Source organism: Sceloporus undulatus, chromosome 11, assembly GCF_019175285.1.
Source record: "Sceloporus undulatus isolate JIND9_A2432 ecotype Alabama chromosome 11, SceUnd_v1.1, whole genome shotgun sequence".
NCBI classification, from domain to species: domain Eukaryota; kingdom Metazoa; phylum Chordata; class Lepidosauria; order Squamata; family Phrynosomatidae; genus Sceloporus; species Sceloporus undulatus.
The window spans coordinates 9,314,571-9,341,615 of NC_056532.1; the positions used below are offsets into that span (position 1 = coordinate 9,314,571).

The 27,045-nt window shown below is 42.0% G+C and overlaps 1 protein-coding gene across 2 annotated transcripts in view; it reads left to right on the forward strand.

Moving 5' to 3' along the window:
• TBX2 (T-box transcription factor 2) overlaps positions 1 to 25,822 on the forward strand; it is a 60,053-nt gene extending 34,231 nt beyond the window's left edge. For both annotated transcript variants that reach the window (XM_042442682.1, XM_042442683.1), the window contains 5 exons: positions 14,769 to 14,915; positions 16,561 to 16,637; positions 17,292 to 17,464; positions 18,842 to 19,473; positions 23,494 to 25,822. In XM_042442682.1, the coding sequence (XP_042298616.1) occupies positions 14,769 to 14,915; positions 16,561 to 16,637; positions 17,292 to 17,464; positions 18,842 to 19,473; positions 23,494 to 23,940 (1,476 nt within the window). In that variant the 3' untranslated portion in view covers positions 23,941 to 25,822. The remainder of the gene's footprint in view (positions 1 to 14,768; positions 14,916 to 16,560; positions 16,638 to 17,291; positions 17,465 to 18,841; positions 19,474 to 23,493) is intronic.
• Positions 25,823 to 27,045: the final 1,223 nt, after the last annotated feature.

Sequence of the window (27,045 nt, forward strand, 5' to 3'; positions counted from 1 at the left end):
AACACACCAACCTGTTACACATTTACACACATCACAATCACATTGCCTACACCTTTACCTGGGTTTTCCTTTCCACGCGGTTTAAATCTTCCTCAACTGTCCCTGAATTCGGTGAGTTTTTTAACTTTGTTAAATTATTAAAGTGAGTCTTTTTATTTTTGGCCGCCGAGGGCAGATATGTTTTACGGCTTCCTCCCTTCCACCAAAGTAATATTTATAAGGGTTGCCATTTTCAGAGTTAGTGTTTTAAAAACTCTAACTCCTTGATATTTTTTTTAATTCCTCATTTGGAGTTTTTAAAAAAAATGCTTTGATTTTCCCTCCTTTTCCAAAAATTCTAGGCCATTTAATAATACACTACAATACTAATACAATATATATCTATAAATCTATATATACATCTATATTCCGCACCAAACATAGTCCTTTTAAAAGCAAAACAACACACACTCTCCCGGGAGCGGTTTGCACACCTTTTTGCACATGGACAGGAAGAGTGGAAAAGCTGCCGAATCAATGGAGTAGTTTCCTCAAGTAAAAGATTTAGGATTCCTAGTTTGAGTTAGATTAATCTCTCTTGAGACTTTAAAATATTTGGTAAACATGTTTTTAAAAATGAGATTTTTAGCCTTTCCTTGAAAAAAAAAGCAGTTTGCGGATCGGATATCTGTTTTTAAAATTCCCCTTTATTTTCCATTCTTAAAAGATTGGGGTTTTCGAAATAAGTGGATCCTCTCTCTTTTAAAAAGACTTCCTTCACTTCATATCTCTCTCTCTCTCTCTCTCTCTTCCAGGCCCCACTAGATTTTCTTCTTATATATATAATTAGTTCAAGGCACAAAACTGGGAACTGTAGAGTTGTGTCGTTTGTATTTTAAAAGTCTATATCCAGGCTTTGGACTGCGTTTTGAAACTTGGGTTGGTTTGTTGTGTGTGTTTTAAATCGGAAACCAGCTTGATCTCTCTCGCTCTCTCTCTCGATCGATCTCGTGTGCCCCCGGCCTTCCTTCCATCACCTCTCATCCTCCATTCCTTCTTCTGACTCTTTATTTATATTTCCTTTCTTCTGCTCTTTTTTTTCTTTCTTCCAGCTCTTTTCCTTCCTTCCTTCACTTCCTTCCTTCCTTCCTTCCTTCCTTCCTTCTTTTCTTGCTCTTTTATTTCTTCCTTCCGTCCTTTCCTCCTTCTGCTTTTCTTTCTTCTTCTTTCTTCTTCAGTTCTTTTCCTTCCTTCCTTCCTTTCTTCATTCCTTCCGTCCTTCTGCTCTTTCTTCCACGCTCTTTTCTTCTTCTTCCTTCCTTCCTTCCTTTCCTTCTCTTTCTTTTCTTTCTTTCTTCTTCCTTCTTTCACTTCATTCTCCTCTTTGCTTGCCTGCTTGCTGTTCTTTCTTCTTTCTTCTTTCTTTCTTCTAGAATAGCTTCCTAAAAAGTCATTTTAAAAAACGAGTTCCTAACCCCAGGATCCAAACCCAGACAGACTCTCCCTGGAAGCCATACCATAAAACACAAACAGAAAACGGCATGTAGAAGTCAATCCTTCTTAGAGAATCCAGCAGGGTTTTAAGCCCAAAAGAGAGAGCGAGAGAGAAAGACGTGGTGAGAGAAGAGATGAGAGAGAGGCTTTTATGTTTTCCTCCCTGAACCGTTTTAAAAGCAAAATTCAGGAGGACTTATCTCTTCGCTGTATGCCAGGTTTCATTTTATTTTTTAGTGCTTATATTGTGTGTTGTGGTTCTCTGTGTGTGTGGTGTGTGTGTGTGTATAAATTCTGAGACCAATTGGACCCCTAATGCTCTATATCTGCCCTCTCCTGGTTCCACTACACGCTGGTGGGGTTCCACCGGCGTAGACATGCTTGGAGTTGGCAAATCAGGGCCCCATCTACTCATTTAATCCATACCACCCTCTATCCCTCAATTTGGATTGCCTTCCGGCCTTCTCCCAGCCCTGCTTCCTCCACAGACCTAAAAGGCTTCTACTCAGGCAATACCTCTCCATCCCCCCACCCCCCCCCACCCCCCACACCTATCTACATCCGGAGAGAGCATTTGGCTTGCAGTCTTCTCCTCCCGCCCTGTTTCCTCCAGCGCAGAAAGTACCAACATGCTTCTCGTAAGGAATATACACACACACACATACATAACACAACCCATCCATATATACATCTATTCCGCACGTAGAGGCACTTGGATTGGCAGTCTATCCCTAATCCTGTTTACTCCAGAGGAAAGTCCATGAGAGGAGCTAACATAGATACGCAACACACACACACCACACATATATGTATTAAGTAATATTCCTTAGTTGAGCATTTTGGACTTCTCTCCAGTAACAACAGGACTTCGAAATAGGCCCCAATCCCATCGAAAGCCTTATGAAGAATATCTATCTATATCTATATCATCTATCTGTGTGATTGTGTGTTTGTGTGTGTGTGTGTGTGTGTGTGTATATAATATAGTATTTCCTTTAGTGAGGCGGTATTTGGACTTTTCTGGAGTCAGTAAACAGGGCTGTGGATAATTGCTCCAATGCCAATCACCATGCCTTACTGAAAGGATAAATGTATGTATGTATGTATGTATGTCTATTCCTTAGTTAAATATTATGTATGTATGTCTGTTCAAGGGAATATATACATTTCCCTTGGTAAACAGAGTTGAGTATAGGTCTCCAAGGCAATTCAGGGTACCTAGCGTGTGAAATCAATACTCTAGATCTGGTGTGCTTAGGATGGTACTTATATTACCATATCGGTAGAGTTACCTATATTCTATAGGTAGAGATTACCTTGGTGCAGTGGATTCAGAGATACCGCCCTGTCGCATCAGTCTGCAGAGATAATCTGGATCTTGCTGAGCACCTTTGAGGACTCAATGACTAGTAGTTTGCGTAGGACTCTGGAAACCGGATTTGAATCCCCGCTCAGCCCTGGGAACTACACTGGCGTGAGAAAGGACCTGAACGCTTACACCACAAACGAATACATTACATACATTAATACAAAAATTCCCCCGCCTTCAATGGGAGTAGTATTTTTTATTTTAAGTTGGATTCACGCTCCCTATTATCCCCCTCCCCCCATTTCCCAGGTGCCCATTCCCAGTGAACCTAGATGCATAGCTTATCCAGGTTTACTCAGGTTTACTTCGGGTTTACTCATGAGCAAAAATCGCCTCCCCAAAGACCTGAGAGTGGAGTTTGTTATATGGAATAGAAAGACCTGCACCCATTGTTGGACACGTATATGTGTCTCTCTCTTTTGTTTAAACTCTTTACCTTTTCTTCTCCAAAGTGATTTGTCCCATATATATATATATATATATATATATATCATATATATATTATTATATATATATATATATAATAAAAGAGGGCTGATCCTTCCTTGAAAAAGTTGATTTATTTGGTTTTTAATTCATTTTTTGTGCCGCCTTTGCTGTTACAAAGAATCACTTTTTTACAATCTTTACCTTCCCAATCTTAAAAAAATCCATTTAAAACCCTTTAAAAAGTATAAATGAACATTCACCAAAGATGCCAAATTTTGTCTATTATTAATTAATTTATTATTATTATTATTATTATTATATTCACATTTATTTATAGAGCCACTGTTATATTGCAGTTTTTTTTTGCAACTTATAAATAAAGGATTAAAAAATCAATATAGTAAACACATCTCAAATAAATAAACTAAAACCTAACTAAAAAAACACACAATTATAAAAAAACACCGACCTCAAAACCTATTTATTGTTGTGGCATTTTAATTGCCTTTAGAAAACAGTCCCTATTATTATATCCTTAATACATACAATAAGGTAAAATAAAAAACCATGCTACTTATTGAATTCTTATTATTATTTTTTGGGGTCCTATTAAAGTGTTTCATTGGCTCTTAGTTTATTCTTGCAAAAATCCTAATCATTTCCTTTGAATTTGAGTTTATATTCCTTTTACTTACACTGTCCATTTTTCCAAAAGTATTCTATCTATATATAATCTAAGTATTGCTGCCTACCATCAAATCTATTATCTATTTTGCTTATTTCGCAAAACTCCCGTCCTTTCTCCCAATTTGATTTTAACACTCCTTTTTCACCCTTGGAGGCCGCCCGGGACCCTTCCTAAGCGAAAGGCGGCTACCGATGCATTCATTAAAACCAATGTTTTTTAAAACACACTGTAATTTAAAAATAAATGTATTTACAATCCAAAGCATTTTACAACACAATGTAATTTTTAAATCCAGTGTTATTTTTTTAAATACGATGAATTAACATCCAACGTATTTAAACACAATGTAATTAACAAACCCAATGTATTTTTATACTGCGATGTAATTAAAAATCCCAAAGCCATTTTAAAACACCGTGTAATTAAAAAAAAACAATGTATTTCAGATCTACAATTAATTAAAAATTTCGTGTATTTTAAAATCAAATGTAGTAAAAATTCAATATTAAAGCAATGTATTTTAAAAAGGACATGTTAATTGAATCCGAGGCGTTTTTAACTCCAAAGTCATTAAAAATCAACTGTGTTTCAAAACCCACAAATCGACTGTCTCTTGACAACACAATGTCCATTGTTTAAAAAAATAACCCAATGTGTTTCGATTTGTGGATTGTGGGATTGCGCCTTTTCTCCCAAGGCGGCTTTGGGCGTTGTAGATTCTTATTATTCTTACTATTATTGAGAATCAGGCTCCCAAATAGGACAATATTCCTGCGAGATGCTGCTGAAAGCCGATGCTTTAGAGCATGGAAAAAGAGTGTGCAAGAGGAGTGTTTCATCGGAGATGAGCGACCGCCATAGATATATATCAGGGGTGTGGGGGGGTTCAATGCTTTGGACTGTCCTCCTCCTTTCCTCCTGATTTCCCCCCTGGTTTCCTCTACTTACTCCTGGTTTCACTCCGCTTTACTCCTACTTACTCCACGCTTTACTACTACTTTACTCCGGTTCTATTCAAAAAAATTCTTTTACTCTCCCCTCCCTCTAGGCGGATGTCCCTCCGTTCAAGTGGGCGGGTGAGCGGCCTGGACAAGAAGGCCAAGTACATCCTGCTGATGGCTATCGTGGCGCGGACGATGCCGCCTAAAAGTTACACAACTCCGCGGGATGGTGGCCGCAAGGCCGACAAGGGAGATGCCAAGCCGCATGTACATCCACCAGGACTACCCGCCAACGGGGAGCGTGGAGGCCAAGCCCGTGCGCTTCCACAAGCTCAAGCTCCCAAACAACATCTCCGACAAGCACGGCTTAGTGAGTTAATGCAGGCTTAAGCAGGAGCAGGAGGAGGAGAGGAGAGGAGGGAGGAAGAGTGGCAGAGCAGGCACAGGAAAGGGTGGTGGGTGGGTAGCACCGGATACTTCCTGAATTCCCGGATATTACGGCATGAAGGAAGGACGGCACTGTTTCATTAACGTCTCTCCCTCCCTCCCTTTTCTTTCATTCTATCCTCCCTCCCTTCATCATCTTTCCTTCTTCTTCCCTTCCTTCCTTCCTTCCTTCATTCCTTTCTTTATTTACTTCCTCCTTCCTTCCTTCTTTCCTTCTTCTTCACTCCTTCCTTCCCTTCCTCCTCCTTTCCTTCTTTCCACCTCCTTCCTCCCTTCCTTCCTTCCTTCCTTCCTCCTTCCCTTCCCTTCCCTGACCCAGCAGAGTGGGTAGCCCTCCAATCCTCTTTCCTTCCTTCTCCCCCCTTCCTTCCTCTCTTTCCTTTCCCTTCTTTAAACCCTTGAAGAGTAGGTTCGCTTGACCCTCTTTCTTTCTTTCTTCTTTCTTTCTTTCTTTCTTCTTCCCTTTCCTGAGGCCAGCAGAGGTGGGTTAACTTCGATCCTTTCCTTCCTTCCTTCATTCATTCCTTCCTTCCTTCCTCCTTCCCTTCTCTTCCCTTTCCTGACAAAGAGTGAGTTAGCCCTGCCCCTCTCTCTCTTTTCCTTCCTTCCCTTCTTTTTCCTTTCCTTTCCTGACCCCATAGAGTATGTAGCATCAGTCCTCTTCGTCTCATCGTCATATTCGTCGCTTTCCTTTCCTCCAATTTCCTCCTCTTCTCATTCTTTCCATTCCTGACCCAGGAGAGTAGGTCGCTTAGCCTTGATCCTCTTTTTCCTTTCCTTTCCTTCTTACCTTCCGTTCCTTCTTTTCTTTCCTGACGAGAAGGGTGGGTTGTCTCAATCTCTTCTTTCTTTCTTCTTCTTCTTCTTTCTTTCTTTCTTTCTTTCTTCTTTTTTTTCTGTCTGTCTTCTGTCTTTCTTTCTTTCTTTCTTTCTTTCTTTCTTTCTTTCTTTTTTCTTCCCTTCCTTCTTGACCCAGGCTCGATCCTCTTCTTTTTTTCCTTCTTCCTTCCTTCCTTCTTCCCTCCCTTCCCTTCCTTCCTTTCCTCTTTCCTTCCCTTGCCCTCCCTTTTACCTGTTGAAGGACATGAAACCAACCTTTCGTAGCCACAGGGTGATCCCTTTGAACAACCTGCAAGGAGTTGTAGAGGTGGTGGGGATGGGGCAGAGATCCCCCTCCCCTTCTATAGGTATAGATATGATAGCAGCCCCCTCCTGTCCCGTGGGAGCTGTGAGGGGCGTGATCTCTCTTATCAGGAAGTCCATAAATCCCAGGCCTTCCTTCTTCTTATCAGTTTTTTCATCCGGAGTAACTTGCCCCAGGTGGGTGGAGGGCAAGGGTGTGAGGCTTCGTAGGAGAGAAGGTGGAGGAAGGATGCAGATGGACACCTCTAAGGGATGTAGTCTTGCCATGGGATCCTGGGAGTAGTAGATCCGCAAGTCTTGGGGATCCTGGGAGTTGTAGACGCGCCTTTTGCAAAATTACACATCCCAGGAGGATCTTGTTAGGAGGCGCTGGCAGTTTCAAGTGGGTCCAGACGCTCATTTCTACACTGCAGATGCAAGGAGAAGGATATATTCCACTGGGAAAGCCCACTCTCAGCACTTGCAAACAGCAGCCCAAAATACTGGATTTGTGGTTACTTCCCTAGAGAATGTTGTGTTTGGAGATGGTTTCATTGAGTATTCCTATCCTGTCCCTCCTTTGTGAGGACTGGATTTTGTTTACACTCTGAAGTCCAAGAGCAATGGCTTTCTACTGTTACAATAAAAATGGTGATGATGATGGGGTGAGGGTGGCGCCAGTATGTTCTTGGAAATGGGTCTGCCAAGCATGGAAGGCCTGGGTCTCCCAAAAAACCATCACCTTTCACGCCAAAAGCATTACACTTTCGAAGGGGGTACAGAAAAGAAGGCAAACTTTGGCCTACTTTTGCATGGAATGAGGGGGGGGATAAAATAACTTCCACACGGGATATATATATATACTATAGCAAAAACCGAATTTGCGGCAATCCAGTCCCCACCGTTGCACAGTACGGCTCCTAACTGGGTTTCCTCCATGAATTTTCCTCCTCTGCCCTCCCTAAATTTCATTGCAAAGGAGGTAAGACCCTGAATCATATATATTTGATTCCTTCTCATTTTGTCCACTTTTGCACACCTTTTAAATTGGATTGATCTCCAAAAGTGGGAAGGCGACATATATCTATATCTATATAATATATCTATATATATATATATAATTTCCAATTGTGTTTGCATTTCAATTTATTTACGGAGGCAGAGATCCACGGATTATTCAAATGAATAGCCTTCCTGCTAGAAACACCTTGATTTTTAATTTTGCATCATATCTACAATTTACATAATATAATATATATATATTATATGTAATTATTTGTAAATTTGTAAAATTTGTAATCTATATATATTTGTAAACTTTGTACAATTTGTTAATTTAAAACTATATCTGTTATATTTGTAAAAAATTGTCATTACAAATCTAATATATCTTCTGTAAAATATTGTAAATTTGTTATACCATTTGTAATTTACAATTGCCAACATTATATATATATATATAATATATATTTGTACACTTGATTAAACTATTTAACAAATATATTTACAACTATATATATAGTTAATAATGTTTTGCCCCTGACGCTTAAACCTGACACACGTATTAGACTATCGATCCCTATTACAACAATCAATTTAGAACAATGATAGAAAGATGTTCAGGATAGATCTAGCACCTACGATAGATAGATAGATAGCTAGAGATATGATTATTGCTTTTCGCACCACGATAGGGCCACCACCTCAGGGACGCACCGGCGCAGCGAGCGCCACACGAGAGACCTGCCGCGATCACGCGACGCACCACAGAGACCACCACCTTACAATCTACATGGCCTCGCGCACGCCTGGTGCACGCTCGACCGTGAAACCTCCGAGCTCAATACCGACAGAGCAAGAGGTTCACACACACCCACACGCGCTGCGACGCGCACTCGCTCCTTGCGCCTACATTGAATTTATATACGCGGCCGCTCCCCGGGACCCTAGAGAAAATAGAGGGTGGACACACCGCGCGCACCTCTCACTCCAGCCGCCCTCCTGTACTGTATCCTCTCGAGATGGCAACGAGTGCTTTCGTGGGCTTTTGGGGGGGATCTAGATGACGGAACGCAGGGCCAAGTCGCGGGTGGGAGGTCTTAAAACCTTTGTTAAATCTTTACTCATAGGTAAATGTTGTGTCCTTGTGATGTTGCAACCCCCGCCCGGTGTCTCCATAAACAACCCTTAGAAAGGAAATCGCTTTCCCCCGTCTTGTTGCAGGCTAACTATGAATGTCACTCAATCGAATAAATACATAAATATATTTATGCACCTTATTATATCATTCATATTATTTATTATTATTATTCTTAGATTAATACTCCTCCTATTTTCCCCCTTCTTCCTTTCCTCTTTCTTTGGCCCACATATATATATCATCTCTATTCACACACACACCACACATTTTAACAATTCAACGTAGGACATTTCTGACATGAATTTATTATGATGATATTACTGCCAGAAAGATAATTCATCCCCATATTCCCTCCTTCCTCTACCATGGCCATATGTGGTGTGTGTGGTGTGTGTGAGTGTGTGTAAATAATATCTATATATATATATATATATCTATTATATATTAACAATAAGGGTGTTTCTACATTGAACTTTTTTTCTTTTGCTCTTGTTCTTCTCTTCTTCTTCTTCTTATTCTATTAGGCGATGCTGTGCTGCTTCCTAGCTAAAGGGAGATTTTTTTTCACCTGCGTTTTCAGTGAATTGCAGTGTATTACACTCCCCTAACTATAGCAGCTGCGTTGTGAACAATATCTAACAAATTAACCTCGAGGTACCTACTCCCCATACACTCGGTTCCCTGTTGCTTCTTTATGTCTTTATCTGGAGTATTTATACCCTTTCTTAGCCACCAAGAGCTCTTAGGGATTAATTTTGTGTTGATGTTTGTATGAAGATTATCATTATTGATAATATTCTTGTCTTATTCCTTCTTCTATATTTACTCCTAACTTCTCCTCCTCCTCCTATTATTCTATCATCATGGCCGCCTTGAGCCCGTTTTGGGATGGACGAAAGGTGGCATATAAGAAAATAAACATTATATTTCTAATTACGTTCTATTTTCATATTGTTCTTTTTCTATTATTATATCTTAACAGAAGAGACGAATATGAGAATATTTTATAAGAGGAATAGATGATTGTTTCTTCTAGGTTCTTTCTGTTCTTCTTCTCTTAACACTTTTTAGATTTTTCTTCTCTTATTATCATCTTATTATTTTCTTATAGTTTCTTCTTCATTATTATTATATTATTATTATTCTTATTATTATTATTCTTATTATTATTATAAATTTTATTATATTCTTCTGTTGCTGATCATCTTATATTTTCTTATTTTTCTATTATTATCATCTTATATTTCGTCTTTCTTCTAGTATTCCATCGTATATATAGTCTTCTGATGATCATCTTTATATTCTTATCTGCTTCTTTCTTATCATCATATTTTCTTTTATTATTTCATCTTATATTATATATCGTCTTATCTTTATATTTTTTCTTATACTCTTTCTATTATGTATCTTAATTTCTTCTTCTTCTAGATCTCATTCTTATAATTAATAACTTTATTGTTTCAGTCTTATTTGGCGTCTTTTTCTATTATTATACTCTTATATCTTGTCTCCCTTATGATCATCTTATTTCTTCTATTATTATCTTCATCTATTTCTTTTTTAATATATCCTCTTTATCGTCTCTTATTATCCTCATAATTTTTCTTATGGAGTGACTTGAGTAGTAGTCTTCTATAGTTTCTCGTCTTTATCTTCTTTATTATATCTTAATATTATCTCTATATTGTTATCATCTTATATTTCTTCTTCTTTATTCTTATTCATTTATATTATATATAGTTTCCTGCTGCTCATCTTAGATTTCTCTCATATCTTCTTTATTATCATCTTATACAGTATTTCTTCTTAAATCCTAATGTTAAAACATGCTTTTTTTTATACTTGCTTTATATTCTTCTGTTATTATGCACCTTATATTTGTCTCCTTTATAGTCTTCTGTATCATCTTGAGATTTCTGGTCTTAATCTTCGACAATGTTAGCATTTATTTTATTCTTATAGGCTTCTGATTATTATCACCATTAGATTTCTCCTTATGATTTCCTTAGATTATCATCTTATGTCTCTTGCTTTTTTAGTCTTCTTTTGCTTTATTATTAGGGATTATTATTATAGCTTCTTTTCCTGTCATAACTTGGGCTACTTGTTGATATTTGGATGATGAAATTTGCAGTTTTGAAGATTGTACAATCCAGGATGGTAAAAAAACCGGGGAAGGATTATTCTCGTTTCTTCAAACCGTGTAGTTTGGTCTCTTATGTTTCTCTCCGCCCAAATTTTAAGGGATCTTGTCGTTATGCTGGAGGAAGTAATGTATATTTTTCGTATTTTTTAGGAAAGGAAGAACTTGGGGTTAAACTTGCAAAATTAGGCCCAAAATGTGGGTGGGAAACAAAAAGGATTGGGGGAGCGTATGTGTAACACTTGCGTCTATGCGTATTGTGTGGTAGTTTGTGTGAAAGAGAGAAACAGAAGGGTAGGAAGGTTATGTCCGCAGCTCCAATGTGAAGCCCGAAAAACGTACAGGAAATTAAAAATGTAATGAATTAAAATTAATTAATTAATGTTAATTCATTAAAAATTAGAAACTAGTTTCAAGAGGAAAAGGCATCAGGTCTGAAACACAGGAAAGTTAAATTATTATAACTACCAATAGTACTAAAGGCAACATGTCTTTTCTTCTTCCTGTTTTCTCTTGCCTAGCCTTCACTCTGGCATCCGTATTTCTTGGTGCAAATAATCGCTACTGCAGCAATGATAACCCAGTTTTTGACTCCACTTTAGCTGGCCAGGTGCTGAGTGCTAATGGCATTACTGGGAACTGTGCTTTGTGTGTGGCCCAAACTGGGATATGTGAAATGCCGGCTAGGGTTTTGCCTTGTGAGTAAGGCTCCCATGTAGTTCCAAGGGACTTACTTTCCCAAAGAAAGAGCATCCATCATCATCCATTATCCATCCATATCCGATATCGTATCTGATCGTATCTATCTGAGTCTATCGATCTATCTATCTATTATCTATCTATCTATCCGGTGATACATTGTCTGAGTCACATCGGACTATTTGTTTGTCTAGTCTATCTTATCTCTCTGCTCTGTGTCTCTATATACCTCTGTTCTTGTTTGTCTGTTGTCTGTCTGTCTTGGGTTCTCTATCTATTCTATCTATCTATCCATCCAGCCATTCTCTCTCATACATACATCTGTCTATGCTATACATCTTCGCGACTCCTATCTATACCTTATCCTCATATCTAGTATCTATCTAATCTATCTATCTATCTAGTCTATCTTCTCTCTATTATTAGATCTGTCTTCTTTCTCTCTCTCATTATCTCTCTACATCTATGGGCTGAACTGTCTGTCTGGTTATGGCATTTATCTATCCATCTCTATCCATTCTATCTTCTATAGGTACATGTGTCTTCCTTCGTCTTTTCTGCTCATACTGATGTCTACAGACAGACAGCTATTCTTTGATATCTGCTTTATATCTATGTCTTACTCTGTCTCTTATAATAGTCTTATATCTTTTTTCTTATATATATATAGATATAGATATATATATAATATATGATCTATCTGATCTATCTATCTATCTGATCTATCTTTATCTATCTGTTATTGTGAAATCTTTACATGTATCTATCCTTCCCCTCCTCTGCCGTTCTGCTCTCTATAATGTACATGCTCTCTATTGTCTTTGTCTGAGCTGTCTTTCTATCTATTGATACCTCTCCCTCTGTCTGCTCTTCCGTCTCTCTATCCATCTGGTCCATGCCATGCCTATGGTGACATTTTCTCAGGAGGTTCATGACCCACTGTGTTTGGATAGTGTTTTGTTTCTACATCTGAGGATACTACTCCTATTTGTTGAAAAACAGGGGTGGTGAGGGGTGGATTCTAATGCCCAGTATCTCAGTAGTTCTGTACCCTTTTAAGGAACAGGACTAAATCCCTCAATCCCAAATGTTGGAGGGTTATCTGTTGATGGATGGTATGGAGGAGATGTTTGGAGGTTATTGTTTTGAAGAGTAGTTGTCTTGGGGGTTTGGGGAGGATGTTTGGGGGTATTGTTTGGGATCATTGTATCTTGGGGGTTTGGGGAGGTAGTATTGGAGGAGTAATTCGTTTTGGGTGTTGTATTTGGAGGGTATTGGGGCGGTGTATTGGGGAGTCATTAGTTTCGGGTATTGGTTGGGAGTTTTGGGGGTTGGGAGGATCTATTATTATGTGTGTGGTATTGGGGAGTTATTGTTGAAGAGATTAATATAATGGATCTCGCCAATGGAGGAGGGACAAGTATTGGGGGAGACCAAATAGACTATTGGGAGTCATCTAGTTTCTGGAGGTGGATTTTCCCCTCGTATGTAATCTGTGATAGGAAAAGGGGGTGGGTGCCTTTTATGGATTTGGAAGCTTAATCCGGAGTAAGTGGTTTGTTCAAACAGGCCTGAAAGGCCCTTGTGAGGGCCAGCAGTGGGCCTTGCTTCATAGCAGAGCCATTCAATGCCTTGCAACCTGAAGGCTTTCCGTAACCTTGGATTGAATTCGTTTTGTGATTAGGATGAATCTGAATTTTTCGACATGGAGACCTTTCTCTTCCCGTGCCAGATGGCCCAACACTGGCCATATAGCCTCTAGTGATTAACCGACAATAATAAAATAATAACTCACATAGAGGATTTTTTGGGCCTTGAGGTCAGAAAATGCAACCCAGTATTTTCCCTATTTCAAAGAAGAAAAGAATGGGGTTGGCAGATGGCCTCTTATTTATGTTATGGTGGTGGTGGGGAGATATTAACGCATTTAATTGCAACCGGTTGGGAAATATTTATCTGTCGCAGAAAGAGAAAGCAATTGAATTTAATTTGTAATTCAATTTTTATGGGTGAAATGTCTTGTTACGTTGAGGGGAGAAGATGTATATGTGATTTTATTGCAAATCAGCCAAGGGGGATGAAGTTGATCTGTTGCAGAAAGAGAAAGCATTTGTTTGATTTGTTTAATTCTTTGCAAATATTCCTGCTTATGTTTCGTAGGAATGTGGGGTGGGTGTGTGTGTGTGTGTGTGTGTTTTTTTATATATATTATGATCTTTTTGATTGGCACGCGAGGTGGGAGTATTGTTATTGGTCGTGAAAGAGCAATTTATTTCTGTTTTTTTTATTTTTGCACAATGTCCTGTTGTTTTGTTGGTGTTTGGGGAGAGGAGCTATACATACATAATCCATACATATTTCATTTATTGCAATCGGCAGTGGTGGGGAATATTATCTGTTGCAAAAGGGGGGGGGGGGGGGGAAGGTGGAGCAATTGGAATTGTCATTGAATTCACTTCTTGCAAGTGTACCTGTTGTGTTGTTGTTGGTGGGTGGGGAGGAGAGAGAAGTATATGCATATTACACATATACATGTGTGTATACTATAGATACATGTAGACAATCCCAAAATACTTTATTGCAACTCAGTCTTAGTAGGGAGTATGTGATCTATTAGCTGGAAGGAAAGAGCAATTGAATTTGATTATTTCACTTTTTGCAAATGTTTGTGTTTGATGGGTGGTGGGGAGAAAGAGAAAATGATTAATTAATGTGTGGAATAAGATAGATGATAGAGATATAGAGATATAGAATAGATAGATAGATTAGTAATAGATAGATAGATGATAGAGAAAAAATATTTTATTGCAACTAGCAGTAGTGAGGTATATATTGATCTATTGCAGAAAGGAAGCAGCTAATTGAATTTGCATTTAGATTCACTTGTGTTTGCATATAGTGTGTGTTGTGTTTGTGTATATATATATATTATTGCAACTCTACTAGTGGGGAATATTGATCTATTGCAGAAAGACGAGCAATGTGTATTTCTATTTTGATTTCATTTTTCACAAACTGTCCTGTTGTGTTGGTGGTGGAAGAGAGAGAAATATACATATACATGTGTGTGTGTGTACATGTGTATATATTTTATTGCAGCCATACACACACCATACACATACACACACATACACACATATACACACACACGTGTGTGTACTTGTATATGTATATATATTTAATTGCAACACAGCTAGTAGCAAATATTGATCTATTGCAACCATTTCAATCGTTTTGCAACATGTCGTTGGTTGCCTTTGTGACCTTCCTCTTTTCCTCTTTCCTCTTCCTCTCCTTCCTCCTTTCTCTGGACACAGACCATCCTGAACTCGATGCACAAGTACCAGCCCCGCTTCCACATCGTCCGGGCCAACGACATCCTCAAGTTACCTTACAGCACTTTCCGGACTTACGTGTTCCCCGAGACCGACTTCATTGCCGTCACCGCTTACCAAAACGACAAGGTACAGGTCCAGTCCACACTGCAGAAATAATCCGGTTTGAGACCGCTTTAACTGCCATGACCCAATGCTAAGGAAATCTGAATATTGTAGTTGCATGAGACATATAGCTTTCTCTGTGGGTGCATCCACACTGCAGAAATAATCCAGTTTGATACCACTTTAACTGCCACAGCTGTGGCATTCTATAGTTTGGTGAGCCATTTTGCCTTCTCTGGTCAGAGAGCTACGTTACAGTGATCTGAAACTGTACACAACGACAACAACAACCACAACAGAAAACGGACCTTGAATTTGCTTTGGAGCTGGCCAAAGAGTGGGACTATTGGCTTTATTGGGTTCAGGAGGCATCTGCACTGCAGGAATTAACACAGTTTGACACCACTTTAACAGCCCTGGCTGCATGCTATGCATTCCTGGCATTTTTGCAAGGGGTGTGTATGTGTGTGTGTGTGTGTGAACTTCCTGACAGAGAAGTCTAACGGTTGCACCGAAAATGCACAGCCCGGGATTCCCTAACATAAAGCCATGGCAGTTAAAGCAGGATCAAACTGTGTTAATTCTCCAGTGCAGATGCAACCTATAGTTGTGCAAACTGCTGAGAACCAGTTGCAGCAGGAAAGAGAAGAGGGCAATGGCAACGTACACACAGACAAATACACACATTTTATGTGCGACCCACGTTTTCCCCGGGGGTCATGCTCGCCTTGGCGGTAGGCCCAGCTTTGGAATAATTGTTGATCGATTACGAACCTCGCCATAAAGTTTTACAAGGCAAAGTTTACCAGGACGTTTCAGTCAGTCCTGAAGGGTTGTGCATGTGTTTGTGTGAGTGTGTGCGAGCAAAAATATGCGAGCAACAATAAAAAACACCCTCCGATCTTCAGAGGCCTTATTCCCTCCGATAATAAGCATCCATAGCTCTGCCAACCAGCCTCGAATTTCCTAGCAAAGCAAGCTCCTTTCTGAGCAGCCTCAGCGCTATACAAATCCAGACTTGAAGGATAACTACAGGTAACTAACTACTAAGACCAGGTAACTACTGGACTTAAGCTAGCGTCTGCTTTTGTATAGCATCCATAGCTATATGAACCGGCCGTGGTTTCCCTAGAAAGGTAGAGCTCAGTCCTGAGCAGCCTCAGCGCAAAACAAATCCACAGACATAAGACTTGGAGATAACTATAGATAACTACTCGGTAACTACTAAGACCAGATAGCTACTGGTCTTAAGACAGCATCTGCTTTTGTGGGGTTTGTAAGCATCCGTAGCTTTTATCATCCAACATCGATCTTCCTTGGAAAGTGGGTCTCTCTTCTGAGCAGCCTCAGCGCTATACAAATCCGCAGACGCAAGACTCGAAGGCAAACAACAACAAACAACAAACAACAAAGATAGGTGATAACTCCAGATACACACACCATACTAAATCAGAAGCTTGGTTGATTTTGAAAATCAAATCATCTGAACTGTTATTAATCTTGAAAGATTTATATCTGTCATCATTATCAGCTGACTGTTCTTAATCTGGAACACTTTGCATTATTATTATTGTTATTATTATTATTATTATTATTACCACCATTATTATTATTATTATTATTATTAACATATTAAATTGTACTTTTTTGTCATTTTTTATTAAAACAGATCACCCAGCTGAAAATCGACAACAACCCCTTCGCAAAAGGATTTCGAGACACCGGAAACGGAAGGCGAGAAAAACGGTAATAATAATAATAATAACAACAATAATAATAATGTTTATTGATATAGTCCTTTTCATAGAAGGGCAGAACATCAGGTGCATATGAAACAAGACAACACAATACTATAATATACCAAAATGCTAGAACAATATACGAATATACCACTTGTTGTCGTTGTGCGCCTCAAAGTCATTTCTGGCTCACAGCAACCCTATTGTGGGGTTTTCTTGACCCTCCCCTGAGGCTGAGAGAGTGTGACTTGCCCAAGGTAAGCCTGGAATGACTTGGAGGCATGCAGCAACAACAACAAGTAGTACATTAGTATAGTATTTTAGCATTTTTGGTATATAATAGTATTGTGTTGTATTGTTTCATCTCGACTATATGCACCTGATGTTCTCTTATGGGGTTTTCTTGGCAAGATTGGTTCAGAGTGGGTTGCCATGGCCCTCCTCTGGGGCTGAGAGAGTGTGACTTTACCCAGTGGGTTTCATGGTCTCCCAGAGGAAATAACCCATCCCTCCTCAGTTGAAGATTGCAGGAGAGGTAGTTTTCCTTGGAGGTCCTTTGACATTCTGGAGACAAAGTCAGGGGTGGGATTTGGAAGAGGGAACTCTGCACATGCTCCAGAGACCAGTTGCTCAAGGCTTCTCGCTTTCTTTCCCCGTGAAGGAAACAGTTGACCCTGCCTTCCCTGCGGATGTACGAAGACCAGTGCAAAGCGGATCGAGACGGGGCCGAATCGGACGCCTCCTCGTGCGAACCCGCCCCGGTTCGGGATTCGCTTCACTCCCCTTTGGGAACTACAGCTCCCAGCCCTTTGAGGCTGCACCGAAATAGCAGAGGTAAAGGCTTCTTTCACTATGTGTGTATGTTTCTTTTGGACTCCAGTTTCCAGAATCCCCCAGCCGGCATATGAAATATATAGATCAATAGGTATTAAACCTCCTCTGCTTTGAAATGTATAGATAAATAGGCATAAAAGTGCCTTTACTGTGCATCTACTTTTAAATATATAGAGGAATAGGTATAAAAGTTCCTCTACTCTTTTTTCCTACTTTGAAATATATAGATCAATAGGTATATAACTTCTACTCCTTTTCCTACTTTGAAGTATATAGATAAATAGGTGTAAAACTTTAACTACTTTGAACTGGGACTTGTAGTGTACGAGGAAATAGGAACCTTTTGCTGGCCCTACAAATCAGATGTAAGGACTAGCCCTAACCACTGCTGCCCTCTGCCGTCTGCTTCAAGAACGTGTCTCTCCCTGCATTCGACCGTTTTAAGGTTGAAGTTCCTTAATTTATGGTTTATGGAGACCCTAAGGAGAACCTATCATGGGGTTTTCTTGGCAAGGTTTGTTTGGAGGAGGTTTACTTTCCCCGAGGCTGAGAGAGTGTGGCTTGCCCAAAACCACCCAGTGGGTTTCATGGCTGGGATTCGAACCCTGCTCTCCAGAGTCATAGCACAACGCTCCAACCACTGCGCCACACTGGCCTTAAGTACTGGCAATGAATTGATTTGACAGGTGGAAGCTCTTTGACAGTGGAGCCTGAGCCATAAATGAATCAATGGAGCGATAGCTTCCATGGACTGAGCATTGGATTTCTAATCGTTACTCCTGCGCAAAGTGGACAGCATTGCAGCCTCCGTTCTTCCATTGTCAGCTCTGGCTAGGAACGCAGAGGATCCTGTTGTAAATCAAGCCTAGAGAAATTTGCAAGGCTGGCATTAATGGATGAATTCGGACATCGGCCCTGCACTTTTTGTCCTCTTGCAAGCATATATGCGCACTCTGGGGATCCAGTATGGAGTAGCGGTTTGAGCATTGGACTCTGACCCTGGAGACTAGGGTTCACTTTCTTGCTCAGCCATGAAAGCCACTGAGTGATCTCGGATGAGTAACACTCTCTCAGCCTCAGGGGAAGGCAATGTCAAACCTCCTCTGAACAAATCTAGCCAAGAAGACCCCCATGATAGGTCCACCTTAGGGTTGCCATAAGCCGGAAATTACTCTAAGGCACACAACACAAATGCATGCATACTCTGGAGGGTTTTGTTGTTGTTGGAGAGCCCAAAGATGAAGGCACACAACACAAATGCATGCATACTCTGGAGGGTTTTGTTGTTGTTGGAGAGCCCAAAGATGTGTGATACCGGCTCTGTTGAATCGAATGCATTTATTTACATTTGGTTGGTCTTTTTTGTTTGCATTGCAGAAGACAAAAACAGTGACCAGGAGTTGGAGAAGCTTCCAGAAGGAAAGAGGCCTAGCCCAGATCCGGGAACTTGCAGCCCACGTAGCAGCGGCAGCCCCCATTTGCCGGGGGAAGAGAGGAGTAAAGAGCGACCCCTCAAAGAGGTCTCGAAAGAGGGGAGCGAAGGGGGGCTTTTCAGCCCCTTGGGGTTGGAGAAAGACAAGATGGAGGGCCGGAGGAAAGACCCAACACCCCTGGCGCAACAGCAGCAGAATCCGGAAGGGTCTAAGAAAGAAACCCCCAGCGACTGTGGACCTCTAGGGGGCAGCAAGGAGTCTTTTGCCCCTCTCATGGTTCAGACGGAGAGCCCACCACACCTGAGTGCCGGGCATCTCCAGAGCTTGGCCCTCTCCAGCCTTCATGGGCAGCAGTTCTTCAACCCCTTAAGTGCCGGGCAGCCCTTCTTCATCCACCCGGGACAGTTTGCCATGGCGCCAGGGGCCTTCTCCGCCATGGGCATGGGACACTTGTTGGCATCGGTGGCTGGCGGCGGGAGCTTGGAAAACGGGGGTCTCACTTCCACTGGGCAAGCGACGACTGGCACGGCCACCCCTTTCCCCTTCCACCTCTCCCAGCACATGTTGGCTTCTCAGGTAAGACGGCAAGGGAAGGTTTGGGATTGCATGCTGAGAAGTATGGGTCTAGCAGAACATCTGTGTTGCAAGGAGTTGACTATTACGGTGGTCTGTTCTCCAGTGAAGCATCTGCTTCATGCCCGGAAGATCCAAGGTTCTAGGTTGCCGGGACTGTTTGTGAGACGGTGAGGGCCTTACATGGGCAGGAAAGTTGTTATTAATCTTACCTTGTTGTCGTTTGCCATCTTTGGACCATGGCTTCTGGAGACCAGGGTTCGAGTCCCGGCTCAGCCATGGAAACCCATTGGGGGGCCATGGGCGAGTCCTACTGTCTCTTCTTCAGCGGATGGTCCAGCAAAAGGGTTCTTCTTCGTGAATAACCTTTGCCATCTTGACCAAGGACAAGCAGCAGCTCTCCAAAACATGGGGAGAAGTGGGGTGACCGGTTTAACAGGACTGAGCTGTGCCTAGGAATTCAGGGGTTTACTCTTGAGCCGACGTTGTTAGATTTGTAGAACTGAGCTGTTAAAAATGTTGTGTGGAAGCAAGCTGTGCTTTGTGACCCGGGGGAACAGTTGCGTGGAACTGAGCTGTGCTTTGCAACGCAGGGGTTTATTGCATTGGACTGAGCTGTGCCTTGGAATACAGGGAGTTGTTGCACTGAGGCTTGGGTAGACATACTTAGAACTGACTATAAAATGTGTGGAAGCGAGCTGTGCTTTGTGAGCTGGAGAAGCTACCGCCTAGAACTGTGTTTGCAAACTAAGAAGCTGTTTTGGGGAGCTAAGCTGTTCTCTGTAGCCCTAAAAACGGTTGCTTGGACTACAGCTATGCTTTGTGGTGCTGCGTAGTGCCTTGAAGTCTAGGATGCCTTTGCATTGAGGCTTAGTCCGGTCCCAATGTTCCTAGAACTGAGCTGTGCTTTGTATGGCGTATATGGAATGAGAGCAAGCGCCCCTTTTCTGTGTAGATAGTCCCAGGTTCAAACCTGGACATCGCCAGGACTGTATAGAAGGCAACTGAAAAGACCCCTCTCGGCCTGAAAGCTAACTCCGACCTAAACGAATATAATGCACATTTTTAGTTTATACTCAACCATGCCTCTGTACCCATGGTAGACACCCTTTGGATGTTTTGGACTATGAGCCCCACTATCCTTGACTTTTGACCCTAGCTGATGGGGTCTGTAGTCCAAAAGCAGCAGCCCAGTGGGCTCACAACCAATTCCCATGGCAGTAAATGTGCAGCCATGTAGTAAAATCAGTGGCATTCATGAGTTCCTGGCATAGTGTAGACAGCCTATTTTGGCCTCCATGGTTCTGGGGGTGCTTCTGGGCATCAGATTGTTTAGAGAGCAGATAATGGTTGGGGAAAGCTGAGTTATGGCACAACTGTTCCCATTTGGGTGTTTTCCAAAATGTGGTTTGTGCGTTCCCCCCATTTAACCGGATGTGGAGGACGTCTCTTGAAAACATTAGTGTGAGTCTCTATGGCACCCGACGCAGGAAAATGGAGACGTCCTTCCCTCTTGAAACATATGGACGCTAAGGCATTGAGCCCTGAATAGCACTTAGTGCTATTCAGCTGTTGAAGCTCTGGACCCATAGCTCCCATCCACATTGACGTGGTCTCAAGATTTGTTGGATGTTAGATGTATGCTTATTTTGTGGACTTCCCCAGGTTCATCACTGCATTTCATATATTTTAAATGTGATTGAATTAATAACAGAGCTATTCATGGTGAGTCATAATTCCATACTGTTTAGCATGAGTCTATCCACATTGCACAATTGCAACACTTTAATATCACTTTAACGTCTCCGTCTCCGTCCTAAGATAGCCTAGGTTTTGTTGTTTCATGGGAAACTTACAGTTCTAGTGTACTCACAAATGTACGTCACAAAACTGCAAAGCCCCAAAGTCTGTAGGATGGAGTCGTAACTTTTAAAGTGGTATCAAAGCAGTATAACTGTGTAGTGTGGGTGCCCCCCATATATAACAACGACTTGAAATGCTGAGCTATATAATATACATAGAAGCATGATTTTCCTAATTAAAAAACAGGGTTTTTTGTTGTTAATGTGATTTGACTTATTCATTGTAGAAAAGATAGCTTCGGTGAGACATTAAAGAAAGTCGGCAGCTCCATTTGTAATGGTTTGAGCGTTGGACTATGACTCTGGAGATCAGGGTTCGAATCCGCACTCAGCCACGGAAACTCACTGGGTGACCTTGGGCAAGTCACACTTTCTCAGCCTTAGAGGAAAGCAAAGGTGATCCCCACTCTTCTGAACAAACAGGTTCACCATAAGTTGGCAATGATCTGAAGGCAGATAACAAACGGCAGCTCCTAATAGTAGAGACTATTTATTTTAAAGTTTGGGACACTAATAACTATTGGAGTGAGCATATACATAGCAAGGATGAATTAATAGTAATGATCTTTCCTTGCAGTGGTCTTCTTGGATTAAATTTTGTAGTAATAGATAGCCGTAAGGTAGATAGCAGTTTCCAAGTTATGGCGACTCTAAATCAAACCTATCAAGGAGCGTTCCAAAGAGGTTTGCCATTGCCTTCCCCTGAGGCTGAGAGTATGTGACTTGCCCAATGTCACCCAATGGGTTTCATGACGAAGCAAGGGATCGAACCCTGGTCTCCGGAGTCGTAGTCCAGCGCTATGCTACGGAAGCACAAAAACAGCACAGCGTTGAAAGTCCATCCTAGTCAGATCCTCAAAGCTCGACAGAAATAATCATGTTTTGACTCGCTGGCAGAAGAGAGCAAGGAAGCGAGTTCCAAAGTTTGGAAGCAGCCACCAAACTTGTTCCCACCAAAAGTGCCTGAGATGGTGGTGGAACAGAGAGAAGGTCCTCTCCGGACGATGTTAGAGCAATAAAGGGCTTCAGAGACAGACAGAAACAGTTCCGCACAAGCAACGAGAATCTACTCAAGGTAGAATTAGTTGCTAGATTCAGCAGCCTTATCTATTTTGCATTCGTTTTCCATCTCCGACTAAATGCCTCACAAAACTACACTTCCCAGAATTTCCTAGCATTGGGCCGGGGCAGTTAAAGCGGTCTCAAACTGGATTATTTCCGTAGGGCGTTTTGCGCCTTCCAGGTCAGTAGGGTGGCGATTCCATTCCGGTTAAAACAAAGCAAGCCAGGAGCTCTCCCTGGTGCTGAAACTGTTCCCACTTTGGAGAGCGCCTTTAAAACTAGAAATCACCCGGTTGTATATCCTAGTGCTGCAAACACAGAGATCTGTGGACCATCTTCTACTTGAGTAGAGGATAAATCAGGATCCTTTCCCGAGAGTCAGCTGCGTCCGCACTGCAGACAAGGGATAAAGTCACTCCTTTTGTGGTATAAATAGTTGGTTAGTTTTTTTAATGGTTAGCACATCATTTCAGCGCGTGGTTCATGCTATGCCTTCGGCTCTGGCTGGTAGCTGTTTTCTGTCATCTCTAACAGAGAAGCATCTTCCCCATCCATTGCTACCGGGTTTTTTAAAATCAAGGATGGCCTGATTTTGCGATCCTCCAAATGTTACGCCAACAGATCTTGTAGCATCTTTGAGACCAGCTGCAAGAAATTAGTTGGTAAAATGAGATTTTACAGACTTGAATCAATGTCTTCTGATGCATGCAAGAAAACTCAAGACTAGGAAAGCTCATGCTACCAACTTCTTTCTTTCAGTTAGTCTCAAAGGGACAACAAGATCCCTCTACATACTTAACACCGCTGTGTCTTTGAATTCCAAATGTTGTTGGACTGCAGCTCCCACAGTCCTTTCCTACTGACTGCTGGCCGGGGATGATGGGAGTTGTAGGCCAGAGATACCTGGAGGCCCACGGTTGCTCATTTCTTAGGGTCGCTTGGCTGTGTATTCCTGCATGGCAGAATGGGGTTGGACTGGATGGCCCTTGGGGTCTCTTCCAACTCTAGGATCCTATGCTATAATTGTGTGATGTGAAATATCTCCTGGTCGTGCCATCGCAGTGGAATCTCATGTTTTCCTCTCTCTTTCTCGTTCCAGGGAATCCCGGTGCCTACTTTTGGTGGACTCTTCCCCTACCCCTACACTTACATGGCGGCGGCGGCGGCAGCGGCGTCTGCCATTCCGGCCACCAGCGCCGCGACCGCCACTTCGTTATCCCGGAACCCCTTCCTGAGTAGCGCCCGTCCTCGACTCCGTTTCAGCCCATACCAGATCCCAGTTGCCATCCCACCCAGCACCAACCTCCTAACCACTGGCTTGCCTACCAGCCTCAACGCCGGCTCAGAAGGCTCCAAGCCCGGAAGCAGTAGAGAATCCAGCCCTCTCTCGGATCTCCCCCTTCACAAACCCAGCAGCCAACGGGCCTCTTTATCCCCCAAGGGGTCTTTAAAGGATTCCATCAACGAGCTGCAGAACATCCAAAGACTGGTCAGTGGCTTGGAAACCCAGAGAGAAGTTTCTCCTGGGAGAGAATCCCCCAAGTGACTGCCCACCGTGAGCCCTATCCCCAAAAACAAACCCCCGAAAGGGCTTGGAAGACGTCGGGCAGGAGATTATGTTGTGTACAGCACAGTATAAATATTTATTTTTAAAGAAGAGAAGAGTGGGATTGGAGGTGGGGTGGGAAAAGATTGCGGAGGAGGAGGACCCACGAGGTTGGAGGCCTACAAAGACATCCCAGATGGAACAGGGACAACAGGAGGGTCCGCCGTAGACCCAGGATCCGAATCGAGCGGCGGGACATTCGAGAGAACGCTATTGCAAACTCCAAATTCTGAAGCTTGCCTCGCCGTTGCACTGTAACTGCCCCCAAATATACAGTTTGGCTGATCTTGGTTCTTTCTAGCAGAGGGAACCGGCTGCATAGTTTCACTTTTGGACAGAAAAAAGAATCCATTGGGGGAGGAAAAGGTTAAACTGGAATCCCCAGTTTGTAGTAACTAACATGCTTCTGGATGGATGGACAGACGGATGGATGAATGGATGGAGTAGAAGACAATGTTAGCGGGAGATGATTTGGAAGGCTGCAATGGAGGGAGATGGTGTCGATTCTAGTTGTAAGGATGGTGGGAGATTATCTAGCACAGACCGATGTTGGAAGATGGTCTAGGAAACCACAGTTGTGATAGGTCATCTAGAACACGCCAATGGTGGGAGGTGATCTGAAACACACCAATGGTGGAAGGTGATCTAGAACACACCAATGGTGGGAGGTGATCTAGAACACACCAATGGCAGAAGGCGATCTAGAACGCGCCAATGGTGGGAGGTGATCTAGAACACGCCAATGGTGGGAGGTGATCTAGAAGACCATGCTGGTGTTGGAAGGTGATCTAGAAGACCAGCATGGTGGGAGATGATCTGGAAGACCCCAGCGCTGGGAGATGATCCGACAGGCCACCTACTTCTAACTAATTTGTGTGTGAGAGAGAGTGTGCGCACGTGTGTGTATAAACCAACAACATTGGAGAAGCATTTTGTTCTTTCCTACTTACAAGGGTGGAGTTTCCAAATGAGGATGATGGTTTGGGGCCTTCATATCTAAAGCAAAGACAGTGAAGAAGGAGCTTTCGGACGACAAGGTTGTCGCCGATTGAACATCAGACATTCATTTTGCAGACAGTATACAAATATATATATAAATATATATAGAGAGAGAGATATAAGAGGAAAGCAAAGCTTGTATTGGCAGCGGGCATCGTCTCGTCGCTCTTGGAAGGCCATCCGATATAAAAGCGAAGCGAAACTCGGACGTTCGGAGTTGTTACAATCATTGTGACTTTTTATTTCCCTCCCCTTTTCGCTCTTTGGACTCTTCTTATCTGTTTAAAAAAAATGAGGTTAAAAAAAGAATAAAAAAGAAGCCTAATATTTATGGAATAAATGGTAATTTGTGTAAATAAGCTATACGAATCCCCCCCCAATATGCAAAAATCGGTATTAATTTATTTAGGGTTGTACATTGGCCTGTACATAACGATAGAGTTTAACTCGTCACATTTAATTGCGCTCTCCGTCTTTTCTCTCCGTCTTCATGTTGCGCGTACATCTTGCAAAGACCTATTTAGCGCTCGGCGGACGGAGGGAAACGTCGGTTTTTCTTTTGACGCGTGTGTCTAAAAAAAAGAGGTAAAAATAAGAAATCGCGTATCCCGGCCGTTTGAGGACAATCATGTGCCATTTGTACCATTTGGAGGAGTCGATATCGGACCCTTTCGGAGGGAACGGCTCTTCCCAAAGATCACAATTTGATAGCGAACGAATGGTTTTAATAACTCCATCTTTTACGGCGCAGGGTACGCAACGCAGTTCAGGAACAAACCTCAGGTCTTTTTATTTTTCACTCCAGGATAACGAAAATAGAAAATCAAACTATACTAAAATTAAAAGTTTATCACTCGGACAGCGTGCTCTATATATATATATATATTGTTTTAAATTTCTTTTTTTAAAAATGACATGATTAGGAATGTGCTGGTTATTTGGGACATCTATCTGTTCGGTTTCATTTTATTTTTTTTGGATGGGTCCTCTCACATCTTTCAATAAAAAAAAAGATATTCAAGGAACGTTTATTTTTGGGTCTTTCTTTGGTTCGTTTTCTTTTGAACGAAGGGACGTAAAAGGAGCCGTTTCGGATCGGACCGAAAGCCGTTCTCGTCATGAGGATACTAAAAGAACTTATACTTGTTATAGACTGCCAAAATAAAGCTGGAAGATCACTTTGGGGCTTGGGTTTCCTAGGCTTGAGGGTTGTCTTTGAGGCTGAGAGAGTGTGGCTTGCCCATAGCCTTGTCATAAGTCAAAATGCTTGGAGGTACACAACAACTACAACAGGATTAATAACGCAATTCGGCACTACTTTTAAGTTCTCTAGGTCCATCCTTTGGGGTTTGTCGTTTTACAAGGTCTTCCGCCTTCTCTGCCAAAGAGTGCTGGTGCGTCTCCGAGCTACAAACCCAAAGGATCTGATCCGAAGTGGTGCCAAAACTGTATTGTTTCTCCATGTAGGTGCACCCAGGGTCAACTTGGAAGAGCTGCAATGTTTAATTCATTTTGGGAGAAATGGAGAGCCATTGTGGAGCAATCCTAAGGTTGAAAGCTAAGCCGTCATTGAATCACGGAGTTGGAAGAGACCCCAAGCGGTCATCCAATCCAACCCACAGTCAAAGCCATCTTAGTAGATGGCTCTCCAATTTAATACAAACATCTGGGGGTGTCCCATTGAGATCCAGGTGCGACGACTCACTCCCCAGATGCTCCAGCCCTACTAGCGTCTCTGAGGGACACACAACAAGCAGCAACAGCAATAGCAAGTCCATTACAATAACACTTGTCACTGCACTTAAGCACTCCCAAAGCAGATCTTGAGACCTATGTCTCCCAGGAGAGCAGGACCTCTGACTCTCTTGTGATATCAGAAACGTAATAAAGCATAGGCTGGGTGACCCCTCCAGAACACAAATGCGGACGCCATGACTAAAGAATACATAGGCTAGCAAGACAGGAGTTGCATGGATTGATTGATTGATTGGTTCTGGATGTTCTTGAGGTGAGGAGACCCCAGGATCTGTAAGATAAAGCATCTTG